Genomic DNA, 14,984 nt, shown 5'->3' with positions numbered 1-14,984 from the left:
CCCTTGCGAACTAACTCCAAAAACTCCCTGTCAATAAGTTACCCTTGTTCCCGCATGAACATGAGGGGTTTGGGAGCGAACCGGCTGAGCTCGCAGGTCGGCATACTCTAATTGAAACCCTCTGATGGATTGTAAAACCCAAGCGTTGGAGGTGAGCAAAGAACAGTTGTGAAGAAAAAACTGAAGTCTGCCTCCCAACTTCACCTCCAGCAACTCCTGAAGACTTACCTCGCTGGTTACTATAGGAACCATGTCCACACCCTCTAAGATAGGCCGCAGGCACTCCGCGCGTAGTCAACTCCGCACCTCCTGGTCCAGGAGCTTATGAAGTCTAGATGCAATGTAGGCTGCCACCTTGGGGGCTGGAGTCCAATGTGAGGACCGCGGGTGCAACAAGTCATCCGGATTGAGCATATCAGTACTGGGGTCCGGGGACGTCACAGGGGCAGGGTTCGACGGGCGGGATGGCCGCTCCGCCTCTGTCACCGTCAGAGGTCTGGGGGGACTCATCTGGGTCCAGAGTAGTGGCGTCGTCAGGGGCACCAGAGGGTTCCACCAGGACCTCTTCTGCCTTGCTGGGAAGGGAGGAGGCTTTAGCCTCCATAAATGCCTTCTTAAGGCACGCAAAAGCGTCTGTGTCCACCCCTGCCTCATCAGAACAATTACGCTTAGGGTCTGATACACTAGGGGATAATTGGCCCGGAGGTAGGAAAGTCTTCGGCCCCAACAGGTCTTCCCTCTGAGTGAGGGGTAACAGGCCTTGCGCCTGCAGCTTTTCAGTCTTCTTCTCCAAAGGCTCAACCACCTGGGAGACCGCCTTGAGGATGGAGGAGTCCATGTCCTTGCAGAAATGGTCATCTATAGGTAGGTACATGATCTCCTCCTTCTCCTCCTCATAATAGTCCTCATACTCCATGAGGTCACCACCAAAGCACCCAAACAGTAACACAGGGGGTGTGTATATATAGGGGGTGTCCCTCTAAATTGCACAGGACTTATCCCTGAATAGCCTGCAAGGCCGTGGGACCCAACACCTCGCCCTCCTAATTCCGAGGGTAACACCTGCCTGGGCCGGTCCCACACTACAGTATTCAGTCTTACCCGCAGCACGGGTGTTCTGGCTCCAGGTAGGGGCTCTCTCAATTGTACAATGCCCAAACGTGATAATAATCTTCCCCCGGGGCTGCAGCGAGTCTGACTGAACCGCTCTACGAAGCTAAGGAAGCGGAAACAGACGACTAGCTGCTGCGCGGGGTAGACGCACCGTCATCACGCAGAGGCAACAGGCGCAGGGTCGCCTGGTGGCGGGAGGCCGCACCGCACCGAGAGCCTGACAGAACGTTCGCGGCCGCGTAGGAGTGCACGAATGCTCCCGCGGCCGTTCAAACACTGCAGCAATAACGGAAATGCGCCGCAACACTACCCCAAAGCAAATTTAACAAAAATCGTCAATGACAGTATCAAAACAGTAATATATCTCCAAATATCTGCCACATATGAGGAAAGAAAAAGGCACTCATCTGAAAGCTGCTGGAGCAGCGAAGACAGGGGAGGATAGAGCGTCCGCGGGGGAAGTTATGGGACGTCCTCTCACAGGATTGGCTGACCTCTGATGGACTTTTGTTTCTTTCTATTTTTCCCCTATGTTCATGGGAAATAGAGTTTTCCATGTGTTTGTATCTTTGGGAAAAGGCTGCTGGAGCTATGTATTTGTAATAAACCGAAGAGAGAAAAGCCTAATCTGAAGCCTCCAGTCCTGCCATAGAAATTCATTTGCCTCTCTATTGTTAAGTATTAAGGTGAAATGAGTACAGGCACATGGAGGAAATACTGCCTGGCGCCGTAGGTTGTGTTGCATATGTGAAAATAGTTTTGTTGTTTCAGCCCTTGGCTAGGTCAGGGCTACCGCACCATGTTAATTTCAGAGATGTCTAAACATATATGGAAACTTGTTAGAATTCACCTTATTTTTCAATGTTGTATTATTTAGTCCCAGAAGTCACCAAAATCCTTTCTGGAAACACAGCTGAGCTGCAACTCAGAGGCCTGAATATTGACACAGAGTACACAGCCACGATCCACAGCACCAAGGGGTCTAATCACAGCTCTCCTGCCATTACCACGTTCACCACCAGTAAGTCCAGTCAGAAGACTTAAGTTGTAGCAGTATCTGACCAGAGCGTTCAAAACTGGATTTTCTCCCAAAGACAGCCTCAATAGCCATAACACTTTAGTGCATGCATCTCAGATTTCCTAATGAGCTTTATTTTATGCTTTATTTTGTTTCTAAGGTTTACCATCATGGCACAAACTCAGAATCTGCCACCTGAGTATGCACGCTTTAAGATGATCAAAGGAAGAAAAACAATGTAATGTTCCAGTGCTTTCTAAGCTTACCAAACAATCTTCATAAACTACATAATGATCTACATACATTATAATGCATTTTGCACAATAATAGTGGAAATAATTGATCTGTAACAAAGATTGCTTTAGTTTGTTCACCTTTCAAGTTTCCTCTGGTCTAAGAATAAACATATTCTAAGAATGAAACGTTCTACACTTTTCCGTATTATAAAAAAAAGGGGAACGTTGAGGCAAATGGGATATACCACGTTAAATGCCTCATGAACATGAATGTTGTTGCATGGTCCAATAGCATTACTGCCCCAATGTTTGCACTAGAGCTTTGGTTTAGAAGGGGTTGTGAAATTTCAGTCCATAAGTGTTCGCAACATGTGCTAGGGGAAAACAGGTTAATCAGGTTGTATACATGCCACTGTCTGAGATGGTAGCTCTGACTCACCTGCAATACTTGTCAGCTTTGTGAGACAGGCTATTGTGCTGAGGATTTTGTGAATTAGGGTTACTAGTCTATTTTCCCCCTTCAGCTTTTATTCCTCAACCCAGTTCCTCCAATATTTTGAATTTACAAGATTAAGATTAGCTATTCCGATTCTTGGATACAGGTGATTCTAGATTAGAGTTCTTTGAATTGGGTGAGTATTTTGTGTCTTTTGATAGGATTGTTTCTGCCCTTCATATTCCATGAGGCACATTTAATGAACATTTCACGAGAATAAGTAGAGTGCTAAGCGAGTGCTAAGTGAGAGGGACAGTCAATAGACTCTGTTAGAACTGGGCTGCTTGAACTCGTAAGTAATTTCAAGAGGGACCTAATTAACAAGTGGCTGGCAATTAAATGAGACCATAGCCCAATCCCAGCGAATAACTTTTTGGATATATGTTGAAATACTGTGCGCTGACGTAGATAAACTCCAAGTCAAGAGAGGGAGGTAGATGAGTTGTTTTGACAGAGATGCATACTAGGTTTGGTCACCTCCCTAATTTTCATGCTGTCCCAGATGTCCGAATTATACGTAAATAAGACAAAAAGTCACTTTACCGTAAAGGTAAGGTGACATTAACTGTAGGCCTCCACGGCCTACAGTTAATGTCAGGTGTCCATCTTAATGCATTATTAGGATTTAGTCTCAGAGGATCACAACATATATATGTTCTCTACTTCAGAAGTAGGCACCAGTCCTGTTTTCAAGAGGTTAGGCAAGACCGTGCCCATCTTCTTGAGCTACAAAGCAATTTCTAAAACCAGAGTATCTAGAAACACTGAACCTCAGATCATAAGGTGTGTGCCCTGATTTTTATAGTATTTCCAGCGTCGCTTCACCCTCTTATCCAGCACCATTCTCAGTTATGCAGGTACATGATACAATATATTGAATTTCAAGTTTTTAAACGATGTACAAACTTTAACTTACTGTCTTTACATAGATCATTGATAATATGTATTTATGTATAATAAAGCATACTGTTAGCTAATTACAAGGAGAAAGGGTTGCTTACCTCCTGTGAAGTACATTCATAGTTCAGATCTAGGTGACATGCCAATATCCCTGTGCAAGTATTTATAACCTGGAAGAATGAACACAGGGTTACTGAAAGCTAACAGAGGGCTCCTGTAACATGTTCAAGTGCTTTCTGTGGCGCCCTACAGGTGCCGATGCCCCCCGAGATCTGACTGCCAGCCGAGTATCCCCCCGAAGTGCAGTGCTCTCCTGGACACCACCGAAGGCAGTGCCCACAGGCTATGTCTTGACCTATGAGGCGCCATCAGGGGAAACAAAGGTATGTGTAATCTGAAATAATAATAAAATACTCTGCAAACCTAACACAACGCCTTAATGGTCTTCCAGTCAATGTTTAAGACCGACAAGAAAGTGATAATCCATTCACTGATGCGTCTGTACCCACTAAGCTAACTCTCTATTACTCACGTTCTGTAATTGTAAGAGAAGGATAGAAGTTCCTGCAGTGCTTGAGCTCTCTGGCAATCTTGTTATTCTGTTAAAGCTGGTTAGAAGGGCTAAAAATAGAATATCTAATTTCTATTGGCTCAACTTTGGTCAAGTTAGTGAACTGAAGGGCATATGCTCTGAAGGCCTGGGCTCGAAACAGTTTAGCATAACAAAACATACTTTTTTCGAAAATAAAATGTTGAGCACAACATTATTCACTAAAATTACCCCTAGTATTAAAAATCACTTTTAAAGGCAACTTAAGTTAAAAGGCAGTAAACAGCTTTACTATCAGGTTTAAAATAATACTAACTGGTCATTAGGGAAATGGTTCAGAAGAAGGCCTGGACGTGCCATTTTCGCACTCTGTCAATTTTACAGTGGGCTGCAGGCTAACGGACTGGTTTGAGGGGAGGAAGGGTTGCCATCACATAATTTTTCCCCACAGACGATTATACACACCGTTTCCTGCAGCGTGTGGGGTTGGTCTGAATACTTGGACAGGGTTCATCTTAGATTCCAATCCAGCCCTATTCAAAAGGCTTTCCAAGGGGGCATGGTAAGTGTAGGTGTGAGAGTTGTGACTTCATACTCTCTGCTGTGCTCTTCAAGAGGCTTCATTTTAAAACTTGGGTGATAAATTACAGGTTTATGATTAACCACCATACTTCCTCTCTGGCCAAATTCATACAAAAGACCCTTATGGATGAACTCTTCCCAAACCTCAGACAGAAGCCTTTACATCTGGTATGCTGTCTGATCACAGCATACAAAGAAGAAAGTGCGCACTCAGAGGGAACGTTTTCTGAGACCCTGCCACTAGGCTAGTTTCTATGACTGTAGATGTTTAATATTTCTTACAAATTTGTCCATCAGATTACATGGATCTGCAAGCCTGGGGTGTTCCCTATAGTGCAAACGTACCTATAAAGAAGAGTGGCTAGTGCCGCCACTCCCAGACTCCGGGAACAGCTGAATGTAGTGAGGGGCACGTCTTTTTACCTCTACCCCTCCTGGCCACATTTTGCATGATTAGGAGGCTGTGCTGATTAGGGCTACAGGAATAAACATTTTCAATCTGCCAGACAGAATTTCTGCTCTATAAGAAATGCGTTACTTACCTGTAACTGCAGTTATCCAGTATTGGTGTCTTTCATAGATTCACATGCCTGAATCATTCCCTGTCGTTGAGACGGGAGTCCCCGGTATACAGAAAAATAATGTCCTATAGACATACATATAGAAAAGTAGGCCTAAGGGCCTCACCTTAGTAGCCTATCTATGTCCTTTTGTAAAAAGGACCAAACTCCAGAAGGTAGCCAATCAGCTACCACCTCCCTCTAGAACCTTCTTGTCAGGAGCCTGTCTCTCAGATTTTCGTACGCACCGAGCTAGGTAGGCGTAATACTTGTTAGAGAAAGAAGTGAGTCCTTCCAGGGGAGGCGGGAGGGTTGCATGTGAATCTATGAAAGACACCAATACTAGATATAACTGCAGTTACAGGTAATTAACGCATTTTTTATCCAGTATTATGGGTGTCTTTCATAGATTCACATGCCTGAATCAGAGTAGCAAGCAATACATTATGCACATTTCTGATGGAACAGCATACAGCAGTCTGAGATAATACATATCATGCGACTAAGAGCCATCAGCAAGTAACAAGAAATAAGTAAATAAATGTGCATACCAGCGAAAGATGGCGGGAAGGAGGAAGGCACACCTCACTGGAATAGATGGCGAAGCACAGCCTGGCCCACTGCTGCATCCTGCATCAGTTCCGTATCCAGGCAGTAGTGCCTGGTGAAGGTATGCGGCGACTTCCAGGTCGCTGCCCTGCAAATGTCCAATATTGGCACCCCAGCAAAGAGCGCTGCCGATGTGGACACATCTCTTGTAGAATGAGATCTTACTTTGGAGTGTAACGGTCGTCCGGCTTTGTCGTGGCAAAAGGCAATTGCCGAAGATATCCATCGTGAAATACTTTGCTTGGGAAGCGGCATGCCTTTTCTAGGTCTACTGAAAGCGATGAAAAGCTGGTTCGTTTTCCTAAAATGTTTTGTCTTGTCGAGGTAAAATTTAAGACACCTCTTCAGGTCCAAAGAGTGCAGGGATTTTTCAGCTGCAGTGCTGGGATTTGGGAAGAATGATCGGAGGACTAGAGGTTCATTTAAATGGAAGTCCTACGGGACCTTAGGAATAAATCGAGGATTAGTTCTTAAAACCACTCTGTCTTCCTTGAACTGCATGAAGGGATTTTGTATGGTTAGGACTTCATGGATAAACAAAAATTGTAAAATCGTATTATATTGTACCTTACCACATCAGATAATACGTAATACAGGAGTCTGTATGAATTCCAAGAGTCTTTCAATGAATTTTTGAAATTTTTATACATTTTAAGGAACTTCATCTGTTCTGGCCTCATGATATGTATTTTTGTAAGAAGTTTTTTAATGAGAAAGGTTATTTAGTCTGTCTATGTTTGTACTTTGTATGCTTTTATGGTTTTTTGTCAAAATACCGAATAAAGCTATTTTTGAATTTGAATTTGAATTTGTATGGAAAGAGCCTGTAGTTCGCTGACCCTTCTTGCTGAGGTCAGGGCCAATAGAAGGGCCGTCTTCCAGGAGATGTATTTGACATCTGCCCTGTGAATGGGCTCGAAAGGGTGTTTCAACAATTGGTTGAGGACCACATTGAGATGGCATGTTGGTGGAACTTTCCGTGGGCGAGGAAAGGATCTGTAAAGCCCCTTAAGGAATTGTTTTATTAACCTATGTGACCAGAGAGAGGGACCTTTTGAAGTTCTTGTAAAGCGAGAAATTGATGCCAAATGTACTCTGATAGAGGCATGCGCAAGTCCCGCCTGTGCCAGGTGTAGCAGATATGGTAGTAACTGCTCCGGAGTAGCCTGAAAGGGATGTAGATCTTTGTCCTTACACCAAATGCACAAGCGTTTCCATTTTAAAGAATAGGTCTTGTTTGTGCTCTCTGCTCTTGCTTTCGCGAGGACATCTTTGCACTCCTGCGGAATGTCTAGTTGGCAGAACTCTCGGTACTCAGGAGCCAAGCCGATAATCTGAGAGATTTCAGATTCAGGTGCTGTACCTGGCCATTAGACATCGTGAGCAGGGACAGATGTTGGCCCAGACGGATTGGCGGTTGGACTGAGAGGCGATGGAGGCCCGTGAACTAATGCTGCCTCGGCCAGAACGGGCAATCAGAATCAGGGTGCAGTTCTTTGTCTTCATTTTTCGGAGGACTCTTGGTATCAGGGGAAATGGCGGAAATGCGTATGCAAACACGTTGCGCCATGCGATGGAAAATGCATTTCCGAGGGACCGCAATTGGGGATGCCAGCTTGCGAAGTTGCGGCATTTGGCGTTCTCCCAGGTGGCAAAAAGGTCGATCTGCGGTCTTCCCCATTCCGAAAAGATGTGATCCAGCACGTTTTGTTTTAGCTCCCATTCGTGGGACAGCGATCTCTGTCTGCTTAGAGCATCTGCTATGACGTTGTCCTTGCCTGGGACATACTACGCTGACAGTGTGATACTGTGGTGCACAAGCCAGTTCCAGATTTTCTGCGATTCGCGAGATAGTGTGAGTGAACGCGTTCCTCCCTGTTTGTTCAAGTAGTGCATTGTCGTAGTGTTGTCGATCCTGACAAGCACTGGGGAGTTCTTGATGCGCAGTAGGAAAGCCTGCAGAGATAGAAAAACTGCCCTCAGCTCTAGGAGGTTGATATGGAGCTGCTTTTCCTGGTCCGTCCACTTGCCGCTGATCTGCAACTCTTGAAGGACCGCTCCCCAACCCTCTAGGGAGGCATCCGTAGTTATCACGTGTGGAGCTGCAGGCAGCAGGAATGGTAGCCCTTGCGAGAGGTTTTTGGGCGACCTCCACCAGAGCAAGGCCTTGATCATTTGCTGAGTTATCACAATGCAATCCTCAAAAAAGCCTGTGCTTTGAGTCCATTGCCTGGACAAGGCCTCCTGCAGAGGGCACATTCTGAGCCGACAGTGTGGAATAAGCAGGAATAGGACATCATCCCCAGGAGGGACTTGAAAGTACAGACCAGCAAAGTTTTTCTCGAGGCCACTGCTGTGGCAAGAGTGATAAGCTTGTGCTTCCTTTCCTGAGACGGGAATGCTTTTGAACATTCCGTATCCAATGTCACCCCGAGAAAGGTAAGAACTCGGGAGGGCTGTAAGGTTGACTTCTCGTGATTGAGCGTGAGACCTAGTTGCTGGAAAAGATTGAGACAGGCGCTGGAGGACTTGGCTGCGCCTTTTATAGATGGTCCTTTTACCAGCCAGTCGTCCAGGTATGGGAAGACTTGGTGTCCCTGCTGTCGTAAGAAGGCTGCCACTGGGGAGAGGCACTTGGTGAAAATCTGGGGTGCCGACTTGAGGCCGAATGGGAGGACACAGAATTGATAGTGCTGACCTGCCACTGCGAATCTGAGGAATCTCTGTGGCCGTTGTGAATAGGGTTGTGGTAATATGCGTCTTGCAGGTCTAAAGACGTCATAAAGTCTCCTTATTTATTTATTTATTTTATTTTATTTTTTACACTTATAGTGCGCGCAGATACCCACAAAGGGTTTCCCGGCGCCATGGCTACGAGAAAAAGATACTGAAAGGCAAAATACTGTCACAGATCAACAAACCACTAGTAAACACAATTATTTATTAAACAGCCAGGTTTTGACTTTTTTCTTGAAACTGGCAAAATTTCCCTCTTTGCGCAAAGCTAAAGGGAGAGAGTTCCAAAGAGCTGGTCCCAGGTGGGAGAAAGATTTACCTCCCATTCGGGCCAGTTTGAATCTGGGAACCACGAAAGTTGCTCCATTTAAGGAACGAAGATTCCGTACAGGAACATGGGGCCTGACCAAATTCTGCAGGTACCGTGGTGCGGTTCCTGCCCTGATCTTGAACATAATGGTCAAGGCCTTAAACCGGACCCGATTTTCAACTTTCAACCAGTGTAGGTCTCTAAGGTGCTTCGAAATCCTTGCTGTCCTAGGGATCTTACATAACAGCCTGGCTGCGGAGTTCTGGACCAATTGTAGTCGTCTGACTACGGCTAAATTGGAGCCCAGATAGAGAATGTTACCGTAGTCAAGCCTAGATGTTATTAGCGCGTTGACTACGGTCTTCTGGGTATCCACAGGAAGCATCCAGATGATCTTCCGCAGCCATTTAATGATGGTAAAACAAGTGCCAGCCACTTTGTTGGCCTGCTGCTTCATGGACAGAGAATCATCGATACACACCCCAAGATTTCTAACCTGGGTAGCCGGACTAGGGAAAACACCCATAGATGGCGGCCAATGTCTATCTTGCCATAACTCACGATTTTTCCCCAGGAGAAGAATCTCTGTCTTCTCCCCATTAAGCTTCAGCTGGTTAGCTGACATCCAGCTGAAGACCTCCTGGAGACCAAGTTTCAGGACTGAAGGGGATGAAGACTCTGAATTAGTAAGGGAAAAGATAATCTGTGAGTCATCCGCGTAGGTCATGAGTTCCAGACCTACTCGCTCTGCTAGATCAGCGAGGGGGCGGAGGTAAAGGTTAAAGAATAGTGGGCTTAAAATTGAGCCCTGGGGCACGCCATGCGGTGACCGAAAAATGTCCGACTGTGCGTGTGAGGACGAGATCTGGAAAGTCCGGTCGCTCAGATAGGATCTGATCCAGCCCAATGCGGTCCCTCCGACACCATCCACGCTCAGCCTGGCAAGCAGTCTGTTATGCGAGATGGTGTCGAAGGCCGCACTCAGATCAAGCAGGACGAGAGCCACCGTTTGCCCGTCGTCTAATAGTGCCCTGATTTTCTCCGTAACTCCCAGGAGGGCGGATTCCGTTGAATGACCCGCCCTAAAGCCCGATTGGGAGAAATGGAGCAGGTTGTTACTCTCCGCGTGCGATGATAGCGCCCCATGGATATGCTTCTCCAAAATTTTCGAGAAGGCAGGTAGCAAAGATATCGGCCGATAGTTTGCAAGGACCTCTGGATCAGCAGATGGCTTTTTCAGCAGAGGGCTGACCATTGCGTGCTTCCAGGACGCCGGAACAGTTGCCAAACGGATGGAGGCATTTAGTGTCTCGGCAATAGTTCCTAGAGCACCATCATCCAATTGGCACATGATATTAATAGGAAGGGGATCACACGGAGAACCTGATTTAATAGAGGTGGCCAGAGATTTTAAGGTGTCCCCAGAAATACATGGCCAGGCATCCAGCCGATTTCCTGGAGGGCTATCTAAGGGAAGAACTTCCCTATCCACCCCCACCGAGGGAATTATATTTGCTATAATGGTGTCGATCTTTTCCACAAAATATGTGGCAAGGTCTTGGCATTTTTTCGAGGTGAGGGGGCGTGCAACCGCCGAGGAATTTGCTCCGGCTAAGTTCTTCACTGTGTTGAAGAGGGTCCGAGCTTTGTTAGCAGCCATGTCGATGGTCTTAGTTACAAAGAGAGCCTTAGCTCTAGAGCAGGCCCCATGATAGAGGTTTCTGGCCTTACGGTAAAGTTCCTTTGACTGAGAGTCATAATGCTTGCGCCATTTTCTCTCGAGACCCTTGCACTTAGTTTTTTCAAGTTTTAGTTCTTCCGTGTACCAGGGGGCCGGAGGCCGATGAACATTCCCTGTACACCTGGTAAAGGGCAGGCAGATGTCCACTGCTCTTTCTAACCAAGTGTGGGCTTCCAAAGCATTTGCCTCCATATCATCACCCAAAACTGGGGGAGATAGCTGTAGTGCATTCTGCAACTCAATCAAATCAATCTTTTTCCAGTTTCTCATAAAAACTGGAGGCCCAACTGGAGTGACCCCAAGATCTCCTGGATAGTCACCATACGGAACGATTGACTCTTCAAGAATGTGACCGCTGAGCCTGTAACCAGGCGAGGTCGCCCCCACACACCCCTGCTACTGCCTCACTTGCCTTGTTTGCCTGCTGTGCCCTCGTTTTGCCTTCTTTGCTGCCTCGTTTTTTTTCTTCTGCTGTGCCCTCGTTTTGCCTTCTTTGCTGCCTCGTTTTTTCTTCTGCTGTGCCCTCGTTTTGCCTTCTTTGCTGCCTTCGCTTTCCTTCTGCTGTGCCCTTGTTTCCCCTTCTTTGCTGCCTTCGTTTTTTCTCGTTTTCGTTTCCACAGGGCGACCCAGCCGCCGCTGAGCCGCCCCCTGCCCTCCTTTCCCGCCGCTGCCTCCCTGTGGCCCCGCCCCCCTCCTGCCCATTCGCCGCCCTGCTCCTGCCACCCAGCTGCTCCTCCCTCCCGGCTCCTTCTTATGACGCCCATGCATACGCGCAGCGGGAGCGCCGATTGTGCGTCGAAGGCACGCCAAAGGCAAGCCCGTCTGCGCCCGTCCGCGCCTGGCCCCCACCGCTGATGCAAGACTACCCGACAGACCTACGACGCCGCCACTCTCAACGCACTCAACCCCGGCCGGTACCCGGCCTGCTACCGAGCCACCCCGAAAAGTACCCACGGACCCTTCGCCTGCCAAGCCTGCCGATTCACCAGCTAAGGGACCTGCACCACCCCCGGCAAGTGGAGCACCAGCAGCAACCACCTGAAGTGCATCCTGCTCAACACCCGCTCCGTCCACAGGCACGCCGTGGAACTCTGGGACCTGCTCGACGCAACAGCACCGGACGTCGCCTTCCTCACCGAAACCTGGATGAACGCCTCCTCAGCGCCCGACATCGCAACAGTGATCCCGGACGGATACAAGATCACCCGGAAGGATCGCGTCAACCAGATGGGAGGAGGCATCGCCATCGTACACAAGAACACCATCCGCATCTCGACTAACTCCGCCGAAAGCTTCACCGCCGCCGAACACCTGCACTTCCAGATACACACTGACCCCAAGACCACCCTCCGAGGCACCCTCATCTACAGACCACCGGGACCACGCACACAATTCAGCGAAGACATCGCAGACTTCATCAGCCCACACGCCCTTCCCTCCGCCGACTACATCCTCCTATGGGCCCCAACTTCCACCTGGAGAACAACAACGACAGAAACACCACCGCCCTGCTGGACAACCTCGCCAACCTCGGACTCAAGCAACTGGTGAACACCCCCAACCACTACGCCGGCCACACGCTTGACCCCGTCTTCTCATCCAGCAAGCACATCTCCTTCAGCCACGCCACCGGACTCCACTGGACCGACCACAGCTGCGTCCACTTCAGCTTCAGAAAAACTACGACCCACCACCACCCGCAACAGGTTCCCCGCCGAAGCTGGAGCAAGATCACCGCCGAGCAGCTCACCGCCTCCCTCAGCCAGAACACTCCCACCAGCACAACGGACCCCAACGAAGCAGCCAGCAACCTCACCAAGTGGCTGACCGCCAGCGCAGATGACCTCGCACCACTAAAGAACCCTCCCAGCAGACCCGGCAGCAAGAAAACCCCCTGGTTCACCGACGAACTCAAGGAATCCAAGAAGAACTGCCACACCCTGGAGAAAGCCTGGCGGCTCGACCAGACCACAGACAACAGGACCGCCCTCAAGCACGCCACCCGCAAACACCATCAACTGATCCGCGCCACCAAGAAGACGGCACTCAAAGAACGACTGGACAACAAAACCCATGACAGCAAGGAACTCTTCAGCATCGTAAAAGAGTTCTCCAACCCCAGCGCCGGAAACAACGACATCACCCGCTCGCAAGACCTCTGCAACTCACTCGCTCGTTCTTCCACCGCAAGATCGCCGACATACACAACAGCTTCGACGCACAGACCACGCACCCTACCACCGAACCAACGCCCGCCACCACCACCCTCTGCAACTGGACCCCGATCAGCACCGAAGACACCACCCGCACGATGAACTCCATCCACTCCGGATCACCAACCGACCCATGCCCACACCACGTCTTCAACAAAGCCGACGCCATCATCGCACCCCATCTCGGAGACATCATCAACTCCTCCTTCCACAACACCACCTTCCCGGAGAGCTGGAAGCACGCCGAGCTGACCGCCCTCCTGAAGAAACCAACGGCGGACCCCACCGACCTCAAGAAATACCGTCCCATCTCGCTCCTTCCTTTTCCGGCCAAAGTCATCGAGAAGACCGTCAACAGACAGCTTGCCGCCTTCCTTGAGACGAACGGAACCCTCGACCCCTCGCAGTCCGGGATTCGGGCCAACCACAGCACCGAGACCGCCCTAATCGCAGCCACCGACGACATCAGAACCCTGATCGACAACGGGGAAACAGCGGTCCTCATCCTCCTGGACCTCTCTGCGGCGTTCAACACTGTCTGCCACCACACCCTAGTGAAGCGCCTCAGCAATATCGGAATCCGAGAGAAAGCACTGGAGTGAATCATCTCGTTCCTCGCCGGAAGAACCCAGAGAGTCCGCCTCCCTCCGTTCAGATCCGAGGCCACCGAAGTCATCTGCGGCGTACCACAAGGATCTTCACTCATTCCAACCCTCTTCAACGTCTACATGAGCCCCCTCGCAGCCATCGCACGCCAACACAACCTCAACATCATCTCCTACGCCGACGACACCCAGCTGATCCTCTCCCTCACCAACGACCCCACCACCGCCAGAGCCAACCTACACAAAGGGATGAAAAACATCGCCGACTGGATGAGGAACAGCCGCCTTTAACTGAACTCAGACAAGACGGAAGTCCTCATCTTGGGATCATCACCCTCCGCCTGGGACAACTCCTGGTGGCCCCCGGCCCTGGACACCGCTCCCAAACCTACGGACCATGCACGCAACCTGGGCTTCATCCTGGACTCCTCCCTGTCGATGACCAGACAAGCCAACGCCATCTCATCTTCGTGCTTCAACACCCTGCGCATGCTCCGCAAGATCTTCAGATGGATCCCCACTGAAACCAGGAAGACGGTCACCCAGACACTCGTCACCAGCCGACTGGACTACGGGAACACCCTCTACGCCGGAACCACAGCCAAGCTTCAAAAAAGACTCCAACGTATCCAGAATGCCTCCGCACGACTCATCCTGGACATCGCCCGACACAGCCACATCACCGGACACCTGAGAGACCTGCACTGGCTCCCCGTCAGCAAGAGAATCACGTTCAGACTCCTCACCCACGCTCACAAGGCTCTCCACGACCTGGGCCCCAAGTACCTCCACGACCGCATGACCTTTTACACGCCCACTTGCCAGCTACGATCGACCAGCCACGCCCTCGCCACCGTACCAGGCATCCGCAGAGCCACCGCCGGAGGAAGATCCTTCTCCTACCTGGCAGCCAAGACTTGGAACTCCCTCCCCACCCACCTTCGACGAACCCAAGACCATCTCTCCTTCAGGAAGCAGCTCAAGACCTTGCTGTTTGAGCAGTGACATACCCCTCTCCCCCAGCGCCTTGAGACCCTCCCGGGTGAGTAGCGCGCTTTACAAATGACGTGATTGATTGATTGATTGATTGTTGAGTGCCCTGAGGTCTAGGATGGGCCTCCATTTCTTCCCTTTCTTTTGTATTAGAAAGAAGCGGGAATATAATCCCTTTCCTCTGTGAGCTGTTGGTACTCGCTCTATCGCTCCTTTCTTTAACATTGAAGAGACCTCTTGAAGGAGTAATCGTAAATGCCTGTGTTGAAGCTTGCGAGGAGGAGTTGTCGGGGGAATTGAATTGAATTCCAATGAATGTCCG

At 49.4% G+C, this 14,984-nt stretch overlaps 1 protein-coding gene across 15 annotated transcripts in view; it reads left to right on the top strand.

The window, feature by feature from the left end:
- The window catches only part of TNXB (tenascin XB), a 743,838-nt gene that overhangs the window by 657,305 nt on the left and 71,549 nt on the right, over positions 1-14,984 (top strand). For all 15 annotated transcript variants that reach the window (XM_086924531.1, XM_086924530.1, XM_086924535.1 and 12 more), the window contains 2 exons: positions 1,991-2,134; positions 4,016-4,146. In XM_086924531.1, coding sequence (XP_086780657.1) covers positions 1,991-2,134; positions 4,016-4,146 — 275 coding nt within the window. The remainder of the gene's footprint in view (positions 1-1,990; positions 2,135-4,015; positions 4,147-14,984) is intronic.

This window comes from Lissotriton vulgaris, chromosome 5 (genome assembly GCF_964263255.1).
Source record: "Lissotriton vulgaris chromosome 5, aLisVul1.2, whole genome shotgun sequence".
NCBI lineage: Eukaryota > Metazoa > Chordata > Amphibia > Caudata > Salamandridae > Lissotriton > Lissotriton vulgaris.
Note: the sequence above shows the minus strand (reverse complement) of the source record. Positions and strands in the feature narration are given on the sequence as shown.